This window comes from Pagrus major, chromosome 8 (assembly GCF_040436345.1).
Source record: "Pagrus major chromosome 8, Pma_NU_1.0".
In the NCBI taxonomy this organism is placed as follows: Eukaryota; Metazoa; Chordata; class Actinopteri; order Spariformes; family Sparidae; genus Pagrus; species Pagrus major.
The window spans coordinates 13,388,134-13,413,974 of NC_133222.1; the positions used below are offsets into that span (position 1 = coordinate 13,388,134).

Consider the following 25,841-nt stretch of genomic DNA (forward strand, 5'->3'; position numbering starts at 1 on the left):
GTCGTTTAACAAAAATGGTTGTACAGCGTTCCCGAGCCCATGTAGCAACATCCTTTATACAATCATGTTTCACAAAGTGGTGAACCTCGCCCTCCATTATGTTTTACACAGTGACCCAACATTTTTTTAACTGGGTTTTAAGTCGAAATCCAAAGCAGTTAAACTTCCCACAATGCAACTCAACAGCATCTTTTCTTAGAGTGGAATCTGAAATAGGTCTAATGACATCACCAGGGTCATCTTCTCCTCCAGAGCCCCGGAGGACATTATGCAACGGTTTTCACAGGCTGAGTAGTACTCTCTGGGATGAGTAATGTCCATATGTAAAATGTGTGGAGTGCCCTTTTAAATTCCTCCGCATTAAACCTCTGCATACACACAACTAGAACTGCAGCAAAGGAAGAGAAAAAGCCAAAGAGCACACATTACAGACAGTAAACAGGGGTCTATTTTATTTTGAACGAGTCTTTTAATTAATGCATTTCAAGTACTCCAAAAATTACATCTCTTTGCACAATACAATTTGAAATCTTTTTTTTTTTTTAGTAAAAATGTTCAAAGTGAACAAAAATTTCCGATACTGTATAAAACACAGTGAACATTAAAATCAGACAGTAGTATTACTTTTTAATCTTGTGTTCTTTCGGCCTACATCACCTACAACATTTCAACTCAATTTGGACATTTTTCAGTGCACGTTTATCTAAAAACTTTTACCAAGACTACGAAATTAAAAAGAAAGTAAATTTACAGGCATTATTCTTCTGCTCGTCTACCCAAACCATGCCACAGGATAACAAAGACAAAAATGAGAATGTAACATTAACTCCATCACCCTGAATTGTTTTTACCACTGATGATGGTGGAGAAAAGTATCATAAGCAAACTCCATTTCAACTAGCACATATAAGAACATAAATAACTTAGAAGAAAAGGAAAGTTTGTCACATATGAACATCTTTGAACAACTTACTCTGGAATTAAGAATACAAAAAATGGAACAGATGTATCAAAATGTAATTTTCATTTTCAAATGAAATGCAAATTTTTCCCAAGTACTGTACAAGTTTACATGTTTAATTCTCCAGGCTTAACAGGTGTGATCCAGCCTGGAAGATGAAATTTTAAAAAGAGCTCCATTTTGTACAGACATGAGAAGTTATAGCAACTGCCGACCCGCCTAGTTCATCTGCCATGTGAAATAAACTGTTAACTGTGAGACACATTGTTTCTAACGTCCCCTCCAGAGCACATGTGGGATCGTAACAACCATCAGGACAGTGTTGTGAGATATTAGTTGTGATTAGTATTGCATACAGTTAGAAATAATAATGCCAGGATCAAATAAAGTCAGAGCACAAAAAGTGGAATACGTGATGCAAGATTCCCAAGCTTTTTAAGTCCGTGCAAAACCTTTCGCCCACGTCCCAAATCCTATTGGTGGGTGAAATATTTGCAGGGTAAATAAAATCCTGGGATTTATGACCCAATCGTGAAATCTCTCCGTTAGTGTCATCATGTTATAATTTTCCAAAGTGCCCCTCTTGCTCTGCTGCGGCGAGGGGAGGAAGAAAACACCTGAGGTCAACCATCCTTTTCATTTCTTCCATTTAAAGTGGCTCCAGAAGCTTCACAGGTTGCTTCCTGTGTTGAACAAAACCTGTGCACAAAGATCAGCTGTATAAAGTTATATGGCACGCTGACGTAAACTCACACGGACGCCTGCACTCATGAGCTCTAAAGGGGATTCAGTCCAAGAAGAGATCTGACCAGGAGATATCTGTAGGTGAGTTGCTTCAGAAGAAAAACAACAACAAAAAAAAAAAATCAAGAGTCGCTTGTTTCCTGTGAAACTAGTGAACACACTGAGGAACGTGTGAATAGTGTGACAATACTGCTGCGTTGCACTGATCCTTCCACTTGTTTTAAGACTAACATTAATAGCTGTCAAAGAAAAATAGTGTTGAGTGACATACAAACATTACAGACCTTGGTCAATTAATAGTCACATTTAATAAATGTGTCTGCATGCCCACATTGAAAAGTTCTTAGATTCGCTATCTGAAGAATAACAGAATGATTTAATTTTACAAATTTTTTTTTTTGTTTTGTTTTTACATCCACACCGGAGTCATTTTTAAATTTGTTCCCACACTCATGTAAACTAACTCTTTAACATGATACACTCTCACTTCTAAACTAAGCCACAGCAGCCTTCACTTCCCCTTGTCTTCATATCCGAGCAGGTAGAATCATCATCATCATCATCATCATCATCAGTTAGTGGTTATTCATTCTTCATCATCAAAAGCAAATCGGTAAAGACAATTAAAGGTGTACCAAACGAGGTCATCTTCCCTTTCTGTTCCCACATGACTCCTTACCTCATCTAGCTTGTTACACATGATGTTAGCAAGACAATTAAAAAAAAAAGATGAAAAAGGGGATCTTGAACAAAGAAGGCCTGAAAAGTGGGATATGGTGACCTTGTTTAAAATTCAAAATCTAGCAATCTAACGAAAGTGAAAGAGATCCACCTGATTGGACGACTGCGCAGAGAACTCGCTAGCGTCACATCCTCAACAGCAACGTCCGAGGACCTCATCACAACCATCATTCCTTCAATTATGTGTTAAGAGTCCTGAGAGCACTAACCGAAATAATAAAAGAAAAAAAAGTGAAGAATTACACATTTACAGTAGAAGAAATAGTTTGTTTTCACTTATGATACACTAAATATGTACAGTCACATGCAGAAAGACTGTCTGCACGAGAGACCGGAGCCTGTGTCTTTTGCCGTTTGACATGTGTAAATCACAAAAGTGCCGCAAATCCCCACTGAGTGTCTCTCAATCCTGGCTAGAATGGCGAAAAAGAAAAAGCACGGAACAATTCACCAGCAGCCACGGGCGTGTCACTCAAGAAGACGTTGCAATAGAACGAAAAACACATCACAGAATGTACTAAAGCTACACATGATTCCTTAACTCCTTGGCACTCCTTAAAGAAAAAAAAAAGGTGGAAAAAGATGCTAGATCACACTGCATTGGAAATGGCTGATGGTCGAGTCCACTCCACAAAGAGCCAATAAAGTTGCTAGATAATTGTTTTCTCTTTTTCACTGTGTCTGTTTTGTCTGTAGATGGAGGATATGATGATGAGTAACAACCATGTCAGGCTTTTCTTTGGATGGAGTGACGCTTTTGTTTCCCACTGTAGGCACAAGGAGGAGCCAAGGCATTGGGGGGAGGGGAGCGGGATGCAGGGTCTCAGCGTCTCATCTGGCCCATCTGATAGTTCTCTCTGGGCTGACGGTGGTGCCTCTGGGGCTGCGCCTGCCGCTGAGGCTGCCTCTGAGCTTGCCGCTGGCCACCGTGCCCGCCGTGTCCACCGTGCCCGCCGTGTCCGCCGTGCTGGTGGGAGTGCGGGTGCTGAGACTGGTGCTGCACCTGGGAGTTAGCATGCTGCTGCGCTCGCCGCCTCTTCAAAGTGCCTGTTAGGAGAGAGGCAGTTAATTGAGCTTGTTAAAAGACAGACATACTGTGGGTGCAGCTAAATTGCACCTAGTGACACTCTGCTACCGGTGCTCAAACTGTGAAAGATGAGCCTATTAAAACCGTGGTCACAGACTGTGTCACCTGTGCGATATCAATTTGGATGCATGTCAGATGATATGACGCTACTGCACCGCTCTCATGTTATGTAGCAAAGCAATAAAACAAGCTATAACTGTGGTGCTGACACCACCATGACCACTCATGGAAAAAGAGGGCATCGATGCTTGTTGATGTATTTTGTGTTATTTCATGTCATATTCCAAATGGTTTGTTTCTTTCCTCTGGGACAGCCTAAAATCATACAGTGTACACAGGCTTTAATGAACATGGCAATAAAGAAGATGTTACTACAGAGACTCAAGGTGTCTTCATTAAATTCATTCCAAAATAAAGAACATGAGTGCTAAAAGGAAAAGAAAAGAAATACATATAAAATAATTTAAAAAACACTGTGACCGTTGGAATCCTCGCTGTGAAGGCCGTCTCCACACATACACAGACATTTTTTGGAAACGTTTTTATAAATAAAACCACGTTTCTTTGGTGTGATTCTTTGCAAATCTCTGGACTCACCTGGAAGTGGTTTGGGAGGGGGTAGTTTGGGGTTACTGCTCGGTGTGTGCACACTGCAGATCTTAATGAAGCCAGCCATGAGCATGATGAGGGCAATACCCATTAATAACACTGCCCACCAGTGGGCCTGGAGAAGAGAATCAAGCACAAATTAACCACAATCGACAGAAAAACTCCTCATAATAATAAACTCACCATCTAATCAGAATCAAGATACGTACCACGATCCACTCTGCAATGTTCTCATAGAGCTCTGGGTTGAAGATGGCCTTCTTCAGCCTAGCCAGTGGTCCGTCTGCGTCTACCAGACGGCACTTCATGAACACGTCGCAGTATCCCTTGAAGTCGTTGCAGGGCGAGCCGGCCGGCAGCGTGGTCACTTTCTTATTGAAGAAACGAGCCAGGCGCTCTGACCCTGTGCTGCTGCACGTGTTGGGATTCACTGAGGAGATGAATCACAGACAGTCAACACAATTCAAATGACAAAGATGAAAAAAGTAGTTAACAAGGTGGGTAAAAAATGACTCACTCTTCTCCATGCAGCACACATGGCAAAGCTCAGTCTCGTCTTTGCCATCTTGGCTGGCACAGGTGCAAGCCTCGAGCCCATACTTCTCACAGATGGAGCCGGAGCAGCCCTGTGGGGGAGGAGCATGAGGGCAGGCGAGATCAGACACCGACTGTTATCAATATAAAGTTGCTATGACAACCAGTTCTACCAGGTGCTAAGTCTTCAGCCACTCACCCCGTTGAGGCAGACTTGAGTCTCTCCATGGCAGGCGGTGAAGTTAGCCTTGGGCTCAGACGTGGGGCACTGGGGACTGACACCATTACACATGCCCTGGTGAGCGCACTCCGACTCCTCTCTGCACTTCTCGTTACGACCCTTGTAGGAACACTCAGCTGTACAACAAGGACCCTGGCTGGGACTGGTGGAAAAGATCAGACAACAAATTGTCAAAAATGAGCAGGTAGATCATCAGAGTATTCAGGCAAACAAAAACCGAAAGCGATGATCTACCTGCAGACTTTGTTGGGCTTTAACTTGCACTTCTTATTGTCTGCCTGGTTGGCGTCATAGCAGCACTGATCCCTGCACTGATCACTGTAGCCACAGTCGCACTCCTCTCCTGGCTCCACCAGGCCGTTACCACAGATGGGCTGGCCAGACTCTGTTTGTGGAAGGAAAAATAAACAGTCAGAATCCCAACACCGAACATGTTGTTTTTATACTTTGACTTCTTGTACTGAGGACAACAAGTGTAGGGGAAATCATTTACTATGAAAACTGTCATTACAAAACCAACCAAACAAAGACAAACTACAAAGAGAATGAGCAGCTGAAATAAACAGGAAACATCAAAGTGTTTAAAAAAAAAAGACAGACTCTTCAGAGAGCCCAATAACAATACACTCAACAAACACTCCTCATCAGTTTGTTTGAGGAAAAGTGTAAAGCAGTACGGGTGTACCAACAGATATTGGCATCCAAACACTTATATTTTCCAGTCATATCAGCTAAGACGGATGTGCACAGGACTTTGAACAGAATGAGCAAAATAAATTAAGCTTTTAAGGAATGCAAGTCAGATGGTAAGCAAGTGAATGAGTGTTTTAAGAATGTTTTTCTATGATAATGAGTTGACTGTTGTATTAAGTGTGAGAAAAGTCTTTTGAAAATTCCACAACACTGTCCAAATTCAGTCAGTAAAAATAACACTGGACTAAAGCCAAGACTGCTTTTCGAAGCTAATAACAGCCAATATGATTGTGCATCCCTTGCTGCCTGAATTAGTTCAGTAATAAAGGCACTGGGGCTAAAATATCCCCTCAGTAAAGGGAAAAAGGAGAAACAGAGTTATAATGTGATTTGAATTTATAAAAAAGATGAACAGAGGAACGTACCGACAAAACAGTTGCCCCTCTTTTTCTCCAGAACCTGACTGATGTTGCGCACGCTACAGATGGAGAACTTATTATTGTTGAGCTTGTCTCCGGACGTAGCTCTTGCATACATGATATAATTGCCCTTCTCCTTCTTGTCTTGGCTCTTGGATTCTCCCGGGGTGCACTCGGATCCAGAATCGTGCTGAGAGCGAGAAAGGAGAAGAAAAATCTCAGGTTAAAAGCAGAAGGGACAAAGCGTATGAGCCTAATAAAATCCTTCTCACCGTGCATGAATGTGTGGCACATCTAAGTAACTCACCGGGGAGCCAAAGTTGTGTCCTACTTCATGTGCAAAAGTGATATGGGAGACTTTTGGAGGTACGTGGGAGGCGTAGTTCTGCACAGTGATTATACCAGTGTTGAGAGATTTCTTTTTTCCATCCGAGTACAGCTTGCTTTTTTCACAGATGCCTCCAGAGCTCCCTGCGAATGAAAAGCACAAGTTGGAACAAACCTTCCAAACCACAGCCACGAAACATGAAGGGTTTTGCTCACTGGAGAGGGAAAATCAGATTAATGTCACAACAATTTTTCAATTACACGTCCAAGTGACATAATGGCTTACTTCAAAACCTAATGAGCCAGATTTATCAACACGGTTACAGTTCATGCTAAATTAAAATTCAGTTAGTGGTCCCCGGCAGGAGACACATAACCTCCCACAGAAAATTACAATTTTCAACCGTGCAATATTTTTAAAACTTCAAATTACGGATGTAGCACAGAGAACATTTTAGTTGTGATTTCAACACATCAATCACAGAGTGCACGAAACCTTTGGGAATCATCGCATCTGCATGTTGTCTGAGTTGATATTTGAAGCTGCAGTTCATAACAATCTGAATCAATTAGCATTTGAAATCTTAAATATGACTGACACTTTTTCTTGTCGTGGCGCACAATGCAGATAAGTTACAATTAACTTGTATTGTTTTTCCTAGAATAATCTTGGGTATAAAGATCAGGTATCCCTGCTTATAATGAGCCTGCAGCCCAGTACAAACAATACGATGTGTTGTGTAATGGTTTAAAAATGTCAGCTTCTGTTTGTTAGGGATGCACTAATGTCTGGCTTTAAAAAAGGGACATTTTTTTGCACTCGCTTTTCACAGATGACACACTGACTGTGTGTCATCATTCAGTACCTGAGGGGGCTCCAACCCAGGCCAAACCCAACACCCCGTCATCAAAATCTCTGTCTGTGAAAACGTAGGCCAAACAGTAGTCGTCGTGGTTCTGCTCCGAGTTCAGCTCCAGGAACTTCTCCACCCCGATGTTGGCGAAGCGGAACGGGTTGGACCTGTCCCTCTCGTCATTGGTCATGTTTATCTACAAAAGAGGATCAAGATGAGTTCAGGTGGAAGAAAGGACCAAATCTTGAACATAAACTTAAAATCAGTAAGAGACTTACCCTGATCCTTTTCACCATGAAGCTAATGTTGCGAATGCCCATGAAGTCTGTTCCCTGATAGATGGCATCAATGGCCTTGACATGACTGGAGATCTGAAAGAGTAAAACACAGATTCAATCTATACTGTCTGCAGCTATGATGATGAAAACGATAAGTGTAAAGTATACATGTAGATTGAAGAGGTAAATAATAAGAAATTGGTTTCACAGCTTGGTCTTGGCTAAAATAAAACCTGAAATGAATAAAAAAAGCTTTCTTTACCATACTCTACAGTGTTTTGAATGATTCAGCCTGATAGTGTTGCAGCGTTGCTCTGCTTTACCACCATCCTCTCGACAGTACAATTATTCTGCGAGTGTGAATGTGAAAAATCATTTGGGTGCGCAAGTAATTGACTCTGAGTTCAGACAATGAGGTTGGCAAAATACACAAATTCACTGAGCTCCTAATGCAGCAAACCAGTCATCTCTCCACTCTTTTTCTCAAAGAGCAGTGTACAAAACATTCAGGTTGCAGCTTGTCATTTTTAGCTTGCACAAACAGACGCATTCGCTGGATAAAATGATGGGTCGTATCAGCTGTCGCTATTTAATGCTTATTCCATGAGTAACCTGATCAAAGGCAAGCTACTGTCTGTGCTCGGGCAAAGATTGTTTATGTGGAAAAAGCCCTCTGTAAATACACAGAACAATCAGCGTGGACTGAGTGTTTCTGCAGTTGAACAACTCCAAAAGAGTGATACATCTTCTCTCTGGCAGATCGCGTCACGTCACTTTCAGGAGCAGAAACCTCCTGATTAAACTATCATTCATGTCATATCAATGATTTAAGCTGATAAACTTCATAGTTTTGAACCGCAACCTTCAGTATTTGGATCTGGTAGCTCAAGGATTATAATAATAATAACATTTTTGTAGTCTGCAACTGTTGTTTCAATGTGTCCGATACACATTTAAACGTGAGTATTAGATGGAACTATATCATCAGATACACAATATTAGTAACTGTGTGATAATTTTGTAAAACCAGTTAGTAAATATTATTCTCTTCTTCTCTGCATAGTCAGATTGTTTGACACAAACATGACTATGTCCGTGTCTCTGTATGATGTGCACAGTCAGTAGGTTAGCTTATGTTAACAAACTTAGACATGTTGACTTGATTTATATAAAGTATTCAAGGAGTAGTAATGCCACTTTTTTGTCTAATTTTAAAGAAATTGTTTTAACTTTTGAGAAATATACATATAGGCTTTCTAGCAGAGTGTTAGATGAGAAGATTAACATCACTCACACGTTAACATAAAGCAGGTAGTTTATCATGCCTACCAGCAGCTCTAAACCTCACAAAATAACAAGTTATATCTCATTTCAAAGGGTGGTATTGATCTTCTGATTTAACACATATAAATACACATTTCCAAAGATGTCAAAATACTACTTAAAGACACCATATTTCCATTGGAATGATACTTTCGTGGACATTTGCTATGTGTTCTGTTGTGTGCTTCCAGGCTCTGAGTTGAAATTTCACACAGAAAACCAGGCATTAGTGTGTACAACCCAAATTTAAAATGATGTTTTTTCTGTTTGTTGTTTTGTTCCTCCGTTGTAAGCGTTATGAGTCACCCCTTGCACTGAATAAGAGGTGTTATTATTCCAATACTAATTAGCCTTTACACTCTCAGATGTGAGTGCTGGTTAAAAATAAGCCTCTCCACCAACATCAGACAAAAATCCAACATACTGACTGTGTAAATCTAATTCTAATAGCACCAGAGTGGCGTGTGTTAACTGAGCGACAGTGATTGTGTATTACCTGAGCAATGACAGCCTCTCTGGTCTTGTAGTACTTGAAGAAGAGGTGGTCAGTCTGAATGAAAAGCTGGCAGGTGTTCTTCTCGACCTGGGCCATCCTCCTCTTCCTCAGCAGCACGGGGTCATTAGAGCCCGCCTCAGTGTGGAGCTCCTGGTGTGAGTGGAGCCGGAGATGGAGAGCAGCAAATACACAGTTGAATAAAACATATATATAGCATTTTAAACCAAACACTGGCTAAATAAATAATGTCCAGTATTTTTAGGCTGTGGTCTTTCCGCTGCAGTATGTTCATGAAGTGCAACTCTGCTAAGAACATACTGTGCTATGTAAGTTACATACAAGATTATGGTGAGAAGAAAGGAAGGAATTATCAGAAAAAAGCACAGTAAATGTTAAATTAAAGGAATGTTTTCGTTTGGAGAAACATATATTGGAAAAACCATTAGCATATATTAATCTACCTAATATTACGTTTTTTAACGAATGTTTCCTTATGTTAGAGCTGGGCGATATGGCCTTAAGATAATATTGTGATATTTTCTGGCTACATCATGAATGCAAAATATAAATCTCAGTACTTTGAAATCAGGATATATTTGACCAAATACCTTAATATTGATATTGTGACTATACAGTAGGGATTACTACTGGTACTTTCACAATATATTAATACGATGATATTTTTTGATAAATAATTTTTCTCACTTTCAGTTTTTTAAGGGGACTGCTGGGCCTTAGCAGAGGTATGCGCTCTACTGCTACATTCTATTTTTTCCTTCAATTGAGATGAGCTTCTTATTAGTCATGCAGGCATCCATTTATTGCACTGAGAAAGATTATTCTCATCAATCAATATAACTTCAAACTGCAAACAGAGACCTAGAAAGAGGCATCCATGGGTATCTCTGACCCTGACTAACTGCCCTGACACACTGTAAGGGTTTACTGTGGTGTGTGGTGATTTTCACCTTGGGTGGCTCGTGTACGGCTGAGGTTTGGTACTTCTTCATCCTTTCAAACACTGAGCTATCAGCACAGCCTCCCTCTGGGCCGTACTTGTGCGGGTAGTCTGAGAGAGAGAGGCAGACAAAACACTGTTAGGATTATGGGAGACAATGTTAGCTACTTAACCCCCTGAGTCACTCTATTTCTGGCGCTATTCATGATCAGCTAATGGATGTACTTACACGCCACTTGAGCCTAGCACTGCTATGTGAGCTGCTACTTTCCTGTCGCTCTCATTAGCGATTCCTCTCACATTTCTGTTTAATTTGCCCCTCAGCCACATACTATATGTACACAGATGATTTCAAATTAGGGGGTGCCAGTGTAGTGAAGTTAGCTTTGTGCTCACTATCAGTACCAACATTGTAAAGACTGCTAAAATGAGCCAGTAGCCCCAGAGAAAGATTGTGTTACTCAGCTAATGAGCACCTCGGGTATCTGTGCTACCTGGAGGGCGATCTCACCAGTCTGCCTCCATCAGCTCAGCTGTCCTAACCTTGCACTTCCTTGATGATACATTTACATACACACGCGTCCAATTACACATTCTCTATGATGACAAGAAAATAGCCTGTCAAATTATTTGTGTAGCGGAAGTTGCTGGGGACTCACGTATATCGTCTTCATGATAGATGACTGAGTGGAAGGGTACGTCTTTTCCCTCCAGGTATCTCTCAGCAGGCTCCACATAGTAGGTGCCCTGGTAACTCTGAATGAAGCCCTCAAACTTACCATCCACAATGGCACCATGAGTCAGGGTACCTTTTTCACCTGGGAATCCAAATTACAGAGTTATGAGTATCAGAGGATTCACAAAAAGATCAAGCATTCATGTACCAGAAAAACATAAAAAAGCAGATATGTAAAAACAAGTTTATTAAAATTTGAAGGACTGTCTTACCGAAGATTTCTCCAGTGTAGATATGAGAGGTATCAAATGGAATCTCTTCTCCTGAAACTTCCACCTTTAAATCTTGGGCAAACAAGGTTGTATCCCTCTTCATTCGTAAGTTAAAATGCCTGAAATCAAAGAAATTATATTATAGGCGACAGGAAAACAAAAGACAGTCAGTTGTATGTGATGACACAGGTTACAATGTAGGAAAACAGTGCTATCTATACCGCAAGAAGTTTGTTTCTGTGATGTCCCAAAACTGTCTGCTGATATTATTCATGTCACAGAGTGTGCGCCTATGGATTTGGTTGCGGATCTGAATTTGGGAGGTAAGCAATATTCATGGACCCTTTGAGGAAAAGGAGAATGCAAATGAAGAATTCGAAAGAAAGGGGGAAAAGGGTGAAAAGAAGGGCATGGTTTTGCTGAAAGAAAACAGCTATGCTGTTTTTTGTTACACAAGGGAACTGCAGTCTTTATCTTACAACAGAGGAAACTGAAAATCAGGACATCTTGAAACAATGCTGTTTTTTGTTGATCATACATATGTCAGGGAAACAATGATGCTACAGTAAACCTTGGGTTTCAAATAACACCTACACAGTGCTCTTATGGTATGCTCATTTTGTGTGTAAGTTACTGGTCTGTAGGTTAGGCACAGAACCTAAATTAACAGCAAAAGAAAAACAGACGTCTTTGTAAAATTAGATGAGAAGAATATGTTCAAACCTCACATGGAGACACACAAATCTGCCCCTGTACGTATACAGAACCTGCTGGACCGCAGTTATTTTCTGTTATGACTTAATCTCAGTGAAAATGGCAGGTACATACACAAAACCAGCAAGTGAAGGGTAGATAGGGTGCTGCAAATTAACTGTAAGAATTTGACTTGTGTCTCCAACTTTGTCATGAATTCAAAGGAAAAGAAGCTGACACATTCCTGATTTTCAAAGGAACAGACATCTTCCTTCCGCGCGTTTGTTTGCACAGCTCTTATCGTTCTCTTCCCTATTAAGCAGCATCAGAGTTTGGGAACAGCAGGCCTGCTACAGGCAGGACGGTAAACAGCCTTTGCCAAGCTCCCAGCCAGATGGTCTTGACTTTGTCATACAGAGTGTAGACACTTTCTATCACACAACACCAAGTCTTAATAAAGCTGTACGATATGGTTAAAAAAAATCATATTGTGATTGTTTTGACAGAGTCACGATTAGTGGGAATGATCATATTTTGCATCAAAATTTCATTTCACTGAAAAAAACTATTTGTTGCGGTCTGTACCAAACAAAAATGTTTTCTTACATCTGGAAACACAATTTGTAGACCAGAACATCTCTGCCGCACTACAGTACTTCATTATAATGATCTTTTATCACAAATTTTATGATTTGGAAATTGCACTTGGGCATTTTGTGATTTTGATAATATTTCTCTAAGCTGTGCAGCTCTATTACTGGATAAAGAACCCTGACATGGACAATAGGTGTTCATCTATTGATCTTGTATACCTTGAGGGGGTTCCCACCCAGGTATCAAGTGTACACAAACGCTCTGAAAACACCTAGTCCATCACAGGGCTAACCAACATACACACAAACACTTGAATAGTTTCTATTTCACCTGACCTGCATGTATTTAGATTGTTGCAGGAAATCAGAACAAATCCAACTGGGGTGTCAACTAATAATCATGAAACGGCCGACTAATCTCCAAAATAAATCAGTCAATTGTTTGGTCTATTAACACCAGAAAACTGTATAAACAAATGCCCACTCAAATTCATGCCTTCAGTTGCTTGTTTTTGTTAAACCAACAGTCCCAAGCCCAAAAATGATCAGTTTACTATCACACAAGACAAAGGAAAGCAAATCCGACCATCTGAGAAGCTGGAACTGGAGACTTAATATTCGATATATCAGCCATAATTAATCATTTTAGCGCTAATGGAGAATTAAAATCCGTCTTTGCCAAGGACTGAATGTGATGCCTCTGATCTGGTCTTTGATTTCATAGAACAGGATTAAATGTAAATAACTTGCAACCACACTGCAAATCTCTGCTACAGCTGGCCTCCATCTTTAATAATAATAAACACCATAAGCATATAGGATGAGCTTAGCAAAGAAATAAGCAGACAGGTAAATAAAAAGTTAGATGAGAAGAAATAAAAATAGACAGAGATCCAGACAGAATTTCCCTTCAGATTAATATGTAGTAAAAAAACTGACAAACCTTCCATGGGCATGAAAATCTAAATGAAGGAACTTGTCTTCATGAGAGAGCGCCCTCTTGGCCCTCTGATGGTTGCTGTGCACAAGCTCTGTGTCATAGGACAGGCCTTCATAGTGACGGATGTACTTGTTCAGGGGGTTTCTATAGTGTCCTGAGGAAAGAGGAAGAGAGGAACTCCAGTTATCAGCAAAAAGGAAAATACATAGAATTAAAGTAAACACAGGCATCCCCAGGTGTATGGATACAATTAATGAACAGTAATATAAAAGACAAACCATACACTATCAAATGTTTGGGAGAAGATACTAACATCCAAGTCCGTAAGTTTGTAATAGCTTTGGTACAACAGTGTGTTTGTCCCATCAACACATTTTAGCAGATGGTACTCTTGTTTTGTATGTTTAGCAATACATCTCAAGCATCAGACACACAAATTTGATTCTCTACAGTGATATTAGAGTAAAAAAGCTACTTGTAGAGTAATAACTGATGCATGGTACATGTTAGGAGAATTAAGTGGCTAAAAAATAGATGATCAGACAGGACAGAATAAAATAATGGAAACTGGCAGGAAACCAGTATGGTCCGTGTTTTAACATTTTAGCAAAATCCTTTCAAGTCAAATGGATGCCAGTTTGTGAGCTGTGCTCAACAACAGCCCTCAGCATCACAGCATTATTATTTCGCCACCAGAAGAGTGGGTGGTGGGCTCGAAGGCAAAAGATTCTCAAGCACCTCCACCCATTTCACTAACTGCTTCACATGGAAAAGCAGTCTCTTTAGGAAAAACATAGTCATTTTGTGTAAGCCATTTAAACCCTTCTGAAAGTTACTTTGCTTTTTGATGTTTACACAGCACTGGTGTATCTGGAAGGACAGATCTTTGCCCCATAACATAAACCAAAAAGAAAGCACTTTCAGTGAATACTGAATATGTAATTAGTACTGTCTGACAGGTAATTATGCCTGACTAGTGAGCCATAAATTACAGGATTCAGTGTAACCAGTGCACAAAATTAGCACCAGCCACACAAGTCAAATGCTGGCAAAGTATGTAAGCGGCTGGTTGATTTTCTTCAATCACCAGACAAATAAAACAATAGTCTAATGAGTTGCTGGTTAAATGAGAAAACCCATTTGGCATATAGACAAATAAATTGCATTTTGCACCGTGAGTGTAAGTATGTAACAAAGCTGAGTGAGCAGACCAGACCAGCTAGTTCTCTGTTCATGTGCAGTATGAAATATTTAGGTGCTAACATTAAATTTTTCATTAAGGTGACTATGAGAAGTGAAGGCCATGACTGCACTGTAATATCTTAATTTAATCTGAAGACCTTCAACAAATAAGACAGAAATACTTTTCCTGGTGCCTACATTTCTGTGATCACACAACACCACCAGAATTATTCAGAAACCCACAAAAACAACATTAAAAAGGATAAAACTGTGTGGTAAAGCACAATCAAGTTCATCTTGAGATGTTAATTTTCCATCACAAGAAGGCCTTACTGTGTGAAAAAGTTGTGATTGCTACTTTTGTACAGTTTGACAAAGGCTCCAGCTTGAGATAAATATAAACTCTACAACTGGAGACTTGTGCAGAAGCAAACTGGAGTCATATATCGCTCATTTCATCATTGTGGTGTAACATTTGAAACCACAGCTGCGGTGTATAGCAGGTGTATGAAGCCATACGTACATCACCAGTCGATACAGCATTTTTACGAAGAGGCAATGTCGTCGTCCCAAGAAAACCACATTATTACACAACGTTGAATCCGGAGTTACTGTGGCTCACATTAAGTTAAATCACTGAATACCGAGGACGGCACAGATCGCAGCCTTGACCAAGCGACCAGCACACAGGAAACTGAATTATGCCAGCAAACCTTAAAACTTGTGCCACATAAATTATAAACGCTGACACGGAAACAAAATGTCAGTGGCTAACTTTCACATTTCGGGACAGAAATCGTTACGTTAGCGCATCCAGTGTTAGCTAGCACAAAGCTAACGGTCCGTTCAGCCAGTCGGCATCTCCCGTCTTCTCATAACAATGGCTGTCGGCGCTATTCGCACGACAACAACACCACCGATCCAACCCCGACAGCAAAAACGTTGACAACACGTAGAAACAACTCAGCAATATCGGTTTGTTTCAATCGACTGCACCGATCCGCGTACGCCTGAGCGCCGCGTATCATTTGTTAGCTTCAAGTAATACGGCAAAAAAGGGTGCAGTCCTCTTCATAACAAGCAGGCCCTGCTGATCCCTCCTGTTAGCTAGCGGGCTAGCAGCCTTTCTGCTCCTCTCAGCCGCCGCTTCGTGGATTCAACACAACTTGTAGGCTTTTCTGTGAAAATGCCTCACTCACCTTGGGTGTAGTTTAGTAAGTAGACGAAGAGGAAAACTTTGAGAAGAAGCATTTCTGCTAAATCCATTGTTAGAGCATTGATACCGTTTTCACTTTATTGTCCTACTTAGATAGGCGCAGACGCCCTGTGTGTTTATTGCACCTTCCTCTCATCGCCTCCTCGCTCTCCAGCGCCGTGACGTCAGACGCAGGGCAGCTTGGCATCCCTTCCCCCAAATGCATCCATGATCCAGGCCTGCATACATTACAGTCCGCCCAGGCACAGCTAACCACCAGAGCCTGGGTGGGATGAAATGTAATGCAATGTATACATCTTTTCTTTCCGCCATTACAGGCACATCAGAAAAAAAAAACACACAGATAATGCCAAAGTTGTCTTTTAATAATTCAGTGTCCACAACACAACATCAAAACAGTTCTTACATTTTACATGTTAAAAAACAGCTCAGTGACAGGTTTGTTTCGACACGTTTTGTTGATTAATGGGTCAACAGAAATTAATTGGTAACTGGTTTGATGATTAATGAATAATTTGAGTCATGTTTTAGCAGCAAAAATGCTAAAACATTCACAAGTTCCGGCTTCTCAGCATGTGATGTTTGTTGTTGTCAGCTGCATAATTTGGGTTTTGGACTGAACAAGTAATGATATCATGAGGTTATGACATCGTGGGCTCTAGCGCACTGAGATAAGCTTTTTTTTTTGCTATTTTCTGGCATTTAGCTCGACTGTTAATTCATAAATAATGAAGATAATCATTAAATGCAGCAACCTTACTTTATTTCTTTCTTAGTATCCAAGGGATGTTTTTTCTGGCAGAGGGGTGGCAAAAATGCATATTTATAGACATATTATCACAGTAATTACTTGTATAACAAACTCATAGAGCTGTCATACATATCATAAACAGCTAACTAAATGTGATTTTTCGTTGCTTGGCAACCCAAGATCGTGAGAATATAGTGTTGCCAAAGAAAAGGAGACACCATGAGTTTGGCGTTGTGGTTGGATCCTGTCATGCATCAGCTCTGATTATCCGAAGCAAGCTATTTCTGATCCTGGCAGCTCTAAATGATGATCTTCATCTCATGATGCACCTTCTTCCTGTTGAAGGCAGCAGTTTCCAGAATGATAATGCCACGTGTCACAAGGCGCACTGCTCGACACAACATTCCCTATACTCATAATGGCTTAAATTTGAGTTTTTGAGACAGATATATCGACATCCGTTTTAGCAGCAAAGTCTTATCAGTCAGTCGTTCTGTGTCTGTTTATTCCAGACGAGCTCCTCTGGCTCCAGTAGCCGCCACATGACACACCTCCACGTCAGCCCCCAGTTTCTGAAGCTCATCCAGCCAGATCTGTTGCTTCTGGGACAGCCGGTCGCTGGGTCCCTTCACCTCCACCACCTACGACAACAAGATATCACATGTCACGTTGCATGCAGCAGTATAATCCATGTAACCAGACTTAAAATAATCAGCGGACCACAGAGTGTCTGAATCCATGCACAAAGGAAAATATCTAATTCAAAGAGCCGGATGTGACGTGATCTCACCTTGTAACTGTTGTTTGACGTGTTCCACACAACTAGATCGGGCAGACCTGCACGGCAATGTCTGTAGTCTTTTGACATTCGTGAGATCACACCTCCCAAGAAGGCTCCACCCATGCATGATACCAGAGACTGCAAATAGTATATAAAAGTCTGTATGTTAGTACTATGTTAGAACATGCATTAGCACATGTAAACAAAACACCTTGTCCAAGTTATTTATCAAAGCGTATCAAGGCATACTTTGCATTATCTATCGTATGATGTGACGCAATGTATAATATAGATATAATTAATGTAACATGTTTATCAGTTTAATGTGTTTATAATATTTACCCCTACATCCCCCATCCCCATGTTTGTCAATGGTGAGGGAAAACACTAAAAACACCTCTCATTATAATTAAGTCCAGTTTAACTCCACTGCAAACTATAATTTATTTATTATAGTGAAATAAATACCTCACTGTCAACGTAGATCAAAACCCATTTTTGTTGTTGTATGGAATTACATTCAATTTTACAGGTGCGCCTAATAAAGTGGCCACTGTGTAAAGAGTGACAGTAAATACCTTTGCCTGTTGAAGGGATGAGAAACGCTCCCAGCTGACCAATGAACACACTTTACCCTCCTGGGAGGTCCAGACATCTTCCAACATGCCATGCAACGTCTCCACAGATGCCTCGCTGAGTAACTGCACACGAGACTCGATCGCCTCTTTTCTGTTCTCGTAGAAACAATCAGTGTGAAGATCCAGTGGACATGTCTGGGAGAGGAAAGGAAGACGAGTTAAACAGGTATAGATGCACAGATATCTTACAAATATTGTATACGCAAAGTGTACTTTACCTGGTATAGATTTCTGAAAACATCAGGAATACCCTCCATAAAAATGATGTCCCACAGCAGAAGAGCAAATAATGTTGAGAACGTGGAGCCCTCTCCATGGATCCCTATTATGTAAACAATAGCAATACAATGTTAATGTGATAAAAGGATAAAGAAATGTTTTTAATAAGTGAAGCAAAACTTCTTACCTTGGTCAAAGCCTTGTTGGCGATAATGTGCTAAGCACAGCTCTTCAACAGAGCCTATTGCAGCGGCACCACCACTCTCTTCCCCTTCTCCATTTGCAGGTATAAGAAACCTACTTTTCCCCATACCCCCCTCATGAGGGAACAGCTGTCCTCGGATAGTCACCTGTAGAGAAAATTACATGTATTATTTAACATATATTCAACAGTTTACACTTGTTTTTTTTCCCCAGAAACCCCAATACTGACTCAACTCACATGCTCGACATCTTGGACTTGTATTGTGGGAAGTTCTTTTAGTTGCAGGCGATACTTCTTGAAGCTGGCAGACTCTTTCATCCTCACAGCTCTCTGATGAAGAGACAGTTTATGTCCAGTTCGCACCAGAGGGTCTAACAGCCCATCTCTGATAGCACAAATTGCCTAGGAATGACAATTTAAGACAGCTATTACTGAGAACAATGTCACAAAGAAACATCGTTGATGAAAATGTCTTAAATTGGCGAATGAAACCACAGAAACTGGTGCTGACTTGCTCAGGTTTTTTAAGGTGCTGGTGGAGGTTTAGCGCCAGTCGATCCCACCACCGCCCTCGGCTGTCAAGACAATAAACGGACTGCGACAGTAAGGACCGGAGCTCCTCTATTGCTTCCTGTACCACAAAAGTAGACGCATAACATCTTTAACTGTGACATACATTTAACTTCAGCTTGAATTTATGTGAGAGTGTGAGCAGATATGTTCAGAAAACCTCATAGCGACGTAGCCTCTGCAAGATCTCCACCCCTCTGGATAAGACACGAGTGTAAGCCCATCCTGTAGTGAAGCTGCGCAGGAACACAGGCAGCTCCTCCTGGTAACTGTCCAACACAATAATGATAAGAATGTTAACAAGTATCCAGGGAATCTGTATCTCTTTTTAAATCTAAGCAAACAAATAGATTTGTGTCACCTGAGGTCATGGTTTTTCCCCAGCTCCTGCCAGGCACTTTTGGCAGCAGTGTAAAGCTCCATGGCCTCTTCCCACTGACCTCCCTGCATAGCTGAGGCTACCTCCAGCAGGGCTCGCATGGATGCTTCATATCTGGTGTGATGGACAGAATCATGAGTATTATTTCTGGCTATCCTGCATATATTAAATACGATAGACCCAATGTATCTCTTTTGGCGAATGTTTACCTGATGAGATCCTCTCTGTCCTGGAACACCTTGGCTGTACGCTGCACTGTGTAATCCGGGAAGGCCAGACGTCCTGAGTTGACCAGCAGGATGGTGAAGAGCTGGTTCTGCCCACCAGCTGCCATCTCTTCCTCATCCATGGTGTCCGTCAAAGAGAAGAGTAGCAGGATGCGAGAAAAGACAGCGCGAGGACCTCGACACAGGCGCACACAGGAGCCAGCGAGCTGCTTTGCCCTTTCAGGTTAGAGAGAACAGGGGTGTGATCATTACTGCAATACTTGTACTGTCAATGAGCACAATGTATTTAATCATCTCACCTTTTGAGAATTACAGCCCCAATGTTGTTTTGAGCAGGAGTCACAGAGAAGAAGGACTTTTGCCTGCTCAGACGTAGAAGTCCATCCACTAGCTGCTGTTTCTGAGTCCCAGAATTGCCCAGATGGAAAGTCTTAGCAAGAGCTTTGAGGTCAGGAGCAGGCAGGAGATCCAGGGCTTCCCCTAACTCCTGAAGGTCACTCTCTTTGATATACAGAAATAGCACAGGAGGGCATTAACAGGAGAAAACGGGGGAAAGGGTTTGGCATGATGTGGTGTTTCAGCATCATAACACATATATTTTATTTGGGAGAACACTGAGGCTGAACGATGAATTTCATCCACAGTCTGGGGAGCCATTGTTGATAGTTATATACCAATTCCATCAATCCAGCTAATGTCTAAGCAGTGGAAGATTTTGTGCTGAGTAGCATGGGGGCAAGAGCCTACCCCAGCATGCACTGGGTGATATAATTCACATACCAGCTCCTCTGTTCCCTATTTTTCCCTCCCTCCCATCTTTCCCTACCACCTTTGTTTAACAGCAGTTACATATCAGGAGGGAAAAAGTATGAAAAAGTGAACTGCAGCCTGATTTTCATGTATTTCTTAGATAAAACTGTGAAGATGTAACCAGCACAATCCTCATTAACTGCAATTACAGCAGTCATGACAAAGAATTAACAGATGCACCGAAATGTCAAATGATATTATGAGGGATCATTTACCTGATTCTAGAAAACCACCTTGAACCAGCTCCTGAGCAACAGGTCCCAGATCACTGCATATCTCTTCATAATCCAGTTTATTTACTTGGAGCCACTTCAGTTTCCTCTGGAAGAGTCTCACGTACAGCTTCTGCCCCATGACTTTGAGAGGAAAATTACATGTTAGGGATGAGGCATTACTTTACATGTTAAATTACAAAAAGTGAGTGATTTTTAAGCATACCTGAAAGCTTCTCAAATGCATGTACAAGTGACATGTCATGCTGGTCGAACAACGCCCTGTCGTCCTCATTCTCCAGGACAGCCTGTAGCACGGTCCGGAAGTTACGGAGGTAGTAGGGAAGCCGTGAGGTATGAGAGTCCTCGACAGCCTGGTCAGTAGTGGAGTTCTCAGCACCAGACTTTGGCAATGAATCGCTACTGATCGCTGCAGCACTTTTTCCCTCTGAACTCCGAGGGGGGTCACAGGTAGTGGTAGTAGAAGGTACCTTAGTTTTAAGCTGGTCCACATCAGTCGTCTCTGCTATACTTTCTGTAGACATCACCTCCTCTGGCTCTCTGCTGCTGCCCTCATATTTTGCTTTCTTTTGGGAATCAGACACTCTGCCAGTGGATGTTGTTTTCTTTTTTCTCTTTGCTAGCTTGGAGGAGGAAGACTGCAGCTTTGGGGTAACCTGTTTTTGAAAAGTGGCTGATTTAGATGCACTGTGTTCAAGATGATGCCTTTTTTCTGAACGCGGCAGATCTTCCACAGCTGTTGGAGTGTCTGTACTCGTTGTTGTCAGGTCAATGACAGAATCTTTCTGGTCTTCTAAACTCTGAATGAGAAGATTTTCTTTCTGTGAGCCGCTGAGGTTCTCAGAATAAACCTCCTCTTCAGGATACTTTGGTGCATTTTTATCCTCTGTCTCTTTCCTCTCTGGTGTCTTATGATATTTCCTAGATAACTTGGAAGAGAGACTTCCCAGGCCAATCGTCCTGACAACAGTTTTACTGTTTATCTCCCGTGGTGCCTGCTGGTGGTTGTTCTTTTTGAAATAAGGGCTGGTCTTGGTCTCTTTGACTTCTTCTTCCTTATTTCGATCCAGCTCTGGGGACTTTGGAAGATTCCTTGTGGGTGACAGCTGGATGCTTGGCACAACACTATTACTTGCTGAGGCGGCACTGCTGTCTTCTCTCTCAAAGTTCTGACATTGCAAATCAATGTGCTCATTGATCTTGAATCTCGGTACCAACTGGCCACACAGGGGGCATGCCAGCTTGGGTGGAGGCTGACTGCTGAAGAACGAGGTGATTGGAGTTGTGGTGGCAGCAGCACTGGCTGAAATCCCAGCTTTGACATTGCCTTTCTTCTTACTCTTGGACAAAGACAAACTTCGCTTGAGTTTGTCTTTGTTGCCTCTCTCGGTCATGACACAAGCGGACGTGTTGTTGCTCGCTGAAAACCTTTTCTCGACACTTTTCTTCTTAGCATACTCAGGAGAATTATAGTAACGCTATGGCTCTGCTCAGCTAACGTGAATGCTAACTTTGCTCAGATTAAAAACACTTAATTATGATTAGTGACACATCCGTAGCTTTTGGTACGTCACACATGCATTTGAAAAGCCCGAAGTGTTAATATAAAGACTGTCAATGAGTGAAAACACAAGCTAACATACCGGTAGCAGTGTCGTTTGGAGCAGCACAATAATAACAAGTCCCGCTTCTCAGGCACAACCAGCGGAGCGCAGAGTGCCTTTAAGGGCGAAGTAATCGATCCCAACTACATCGATATTTTCTCAACCACTTAAAAAGCAAAGGTAAAATTAAAAAATAAATGAAATCAAACAAAAAATCGTAGATCATTTATGTGTATGTGAATTTTTTTAATTAAAGTTAATGGTAATACAATGCAAAATACATAAGAAACACCTCTTTTACAATGACAACCTCCGTAAACAGTGAGTCAAAAATATATAAAAATCTACGTGCTTTAAATGAAAATGATTCAGGTTAGATTTATGAGCGTATGTTTGACCATGTAGTGATTATGCCGCTCTCTGTGTAATTTGTTGGGGGGGAGCAGGGCAGTGAGCACATGATGGGGGGTGTATTTCCTACACAGGTTCCTGGGCTGCTGTGCGGCTTTTATTCAAAAATCACCATTCCGGAGAGCAATCTGATCTGATCAGCACACAAGGCATTTTACAAGGAGGACCGCCGGCAGGACCGATGTTGGTGAGTACCAATCGGAATTATCTAAGCACGGATGTGGGGGGGAAAAAAAAAAAAAAAAAAAAAATGTTGTAGTGATGCATGAGGGCCTATACGGCTGCCGATAACAGGGACTGGGGACAATGCTGGATGTGCTCCTGTGGTACAACATCAGCCCATAAGCTGGATGTCAGCATGGTGCAGTCTCGATGCTTCAAATCAAGGTCGATGTGAATCGCAGCAGCAGGATAACATCGCTTCCAGATGGTGAAAAGCATCAGTGTGTGTGTGTGTGGAGAGAGTCAGCTCCATCACTGACACGGTATGTGCGCAGAAAAAAAAAAAAAAAAAAAAACATATATCCGATTATCTTATCGATATTTAAGCAGATGGGAATGCGGCGTCCACTTGTGGGGAAACCGGAGGCGACCACAACAACCACTCCTGCAGCTGCGGCAAAAGTTCAGCGTAGTGGCTTTATGAAAATACCACCACGAATACGTCAAGGGCAGGGCGAAATGCGTGCAACCCTAATAATGAGCCGTATTGTTTTTAATTAGCACTTTCAGCACCATGGAGAGGTCATGATTAGGTCCCCGTGTTGTACAGTTCAGGGGGAGGGGGAGGGTAGGCTCGGTTTATACTCATAACACCATCATAATCTCAGTTGTATTATCATCCGATCAACACTGGCAGCGGTGGGATTTATTGTGTTTAGTGTGATTCACCTAACTCGTAGCCGAAAGCTTGAGCCCCAAACAATCGAGCTGTTGTTGATGTGGTTCATGTTTAGATGAGGGTGTTGACATGTTTAGACTGGGCGGTGTTCAATGTGATGGCTCTCAGTACTAATCAGATTACTTTATAACCAGGCTGAGAACACCATTATCAGATTTGTGGGGTGTTATTTGGCTATTATGTGGTTTGAAATCATAATAGAGATGATCTAGTTTAAATCACTGTGTTGGTCCTGTATGTGAAATTGATGGTTTCCTCGTATAAAATTCCCTTTGTTGTTGTCACATATTGTTTGTAGGGCTGCAAATATGCAATATTTTGAGGCTGTTTTGTGATACACGCTATTGAAATTTACTCAAAAGCACTTCATAAATGCTATGACGGGGCAACAAAATTTAATATCACAATATTAACTAGTTTTTGTAAATAGATGAGGGTGTTTAAATGTTTTGACTGGGCGGTGTTCAATGTGATGACTCTCATATATTCAGTACTAATCAGATTACTTTATTACCAGATTGAGAACACCATTATCAGATTTGAGGGGTGTTATTTGGCCACTATTTTCTTGGAAATTGATGATTTCCCCTTTTAATTTGTCTTTTTGTTGTCACATGTTATTGGTGTATATTTGTAGGGCTGCAACTAACTTATTATTATTATAATTATTATTATAAGCCATCTGCCAATTATTTTCTCGATGAATCAATGAATTGTTTGATCTAGGGCTGGGCAACATGCAATATTTTTAGGCTGTTTTGCAATACAATATATATATATTGATATTTTGAAATTTCCTCAAAAGTACTTCATAAATGCTATGACGGGGCAACAAAATTTAATATCACAATATGTTTTTTTGACAAAAAGTCGTATGTATGTAAATACTTATCAGTAATGTGGACATAATGACTAAGTTGATGTTTAGATGAGGGTGTTGACATGTTTCGACTGGGCGGTGTTCAGTGTGATGGCTCTCATATATTCAGTACTAATCAGATTACTTTATTACCAGACTGAGAACACCATTATTAGATTTGTGGGGTGTTATTTGTCTATTATCTTGTTGGAAATCATAACAGAGATGATGATTTAATATCACAGTATTTTTTTGACAAAATGCCTCATCAGTATTGCGACAATATTGTGGGGATGACTATTGATACTTTGACAAGTTTTTATAAATACTCATCAGTAATGTGGATGTAATGACTAAGTCAGTAAACAACAACAACATGAAATCTCTTCACTGTATTGCAGCCTTTAAAACCAGGAAAAGACAACACTAATGTCATATCACAAAACAACGATATCCAACATCTAAGATGATATAAAGTCTCATATCATGATAGTGATATAATATTCATATACTGCCAAGCTTTAGTTTGATCTATAGGATTTCAGAGAATAATTAAAAAGCCCATCATACTTTCCCAGAGCAGAAAGTGATGACTTTAAAGTGCTTTTTTTCTGACCGAAGTTATTTGAGAGGCCTTAGAAATCTGAATAATATTAATATTTGAGAGGATGGAAACAGTCAATTTAGATATTTTTGAAAAATTACTTAACTGGAAGTAAATTTTTTGCTGGTTAATTTTTTTGTCAGTCAACAAACAAATCGATAAATGAACTAGTTCAGCTCCTTCATCAGTTCAGCTCCACAGTGCTGTATGATTTTGTTTAATGTAGTGTAACAGTGTTGTGATTGGTATATTTTCCTTTTTTGTTGTTGTTTGTCTCGTTAAAAACAACAGAAAAATCCTAAAAGAGGCCAAGAAGAGTTTAGAGCCAGAACGACACTGGATTTTGGGGGCCAACGTGGATATTAGGGAGTAAAAACAATCTGATATCGATATGTTTATCTGTTTTTATTATTCCCACTGAGGTTCAGAATCTCTTTTACAAGGGAGTCCGAGCCAAGATATCGGCACAAAAAGTTTCACAAAAAGAAACAAGCAACAACTTAAAACAAACAACATAAAAATGTTTACATTAAAGACAAACACAACACGCATAGTGACAAAGATATTACCCCAACTGTCTTTTTCAGCATTGTGTTTATAAAGTCTTCATATCGGACAGCATATACCCTGATATCAATCCATACAGATTCATCTGTGGTAGGCCAATATCAACCAATAAGATAGGCAGGTAAAAGAGTGCAAAGACATTATTTTTTTCACCAGCTGTGTTTGCATTCTTATTGAACTGTGCCATTACATGTTATAAGATGCTGTACTGTAGAGATGCTTTTCAGATGTCAAAAATAATGATT

The 25,841-nt window shown here is 40.8% G+C and overlaps 2 protein-coding genes across 2 annotated transcripts; both read right to left on the reverse strand.

The window, feature by feature from the left end:
- Positions 1-430: 430 nt before the first annotated feature.
- On the reverse strand, positions 431-15,988 carry LOC141000686 (disintegrin and metalloproteinase domain-containing protein 10-like). The gene is made up of 16 exons (XM_073471468.1): positions 15,821-15,988; positions 13,443-13,593; positions 11,214-11,332; positions 10,925-11,083; positions 10,276-10,376; positions 9,308-9,457; positions 7,489-7,581; positions 7,223-7,406; positions 6,337-6,500; positions 6,036-6,219; positions 5,152-5,302; positions 4,876-5,059; positions 4,660-4,768; positions 4,352-4,572; positions 4,131-4,257; positions 431-3,493 (listed from the first exon to the last, which is right to left on the reverse strand). The coding sequence occupies exons 1-16, from the start codon at positions 15,885-15,887 to the stop codon at positions 3,270-3,272; spliced, it is 2,388 nt and encodes a 795-aa protein (XP_073327569.1). The 5' UTR covers positions 15,888-15,988; the 3' UTR covers positions 431-3,269.
- Positions 15,989-16,191: 203 nt separating this feature from the next.
- Positions 16,192-22,294, reverse strand: fan1 (FANCD2 and FANCI associated nuclease 1). Its single transcript, XM_073471466.1, has 13 exons — positions 20,856-22,294; positions 20,633-20,773; positions 19,907-20,108; positions 19,590-19,823; positions 19,363-19,494; positions 19,162-19,270; positions 18,943-19,062; positions 18,669-18,833; positions 18,414-18,576; positions 18,226-18,329; positions 17,948-18,142; positions 17,379-17,507; positions 16,192-17,229 (listed from the first exon to the last, which is right to left on the reverse strand). The coding sequence occupies exons 1-13, from the start codon at positions 22,042-22,044 to the stop codon at positions 17,092-17,094; spliced, it is 3,021 nt and encodes a 1,006-aa protein (XP_073327567.1). The 5' UTR covers positions 22,045-22,294; the 3' UTR covers positions 16,192-17,091.
- Between the last annotated feature and the right edge of the window lie 3,547 nt (positions 22,295-25,841).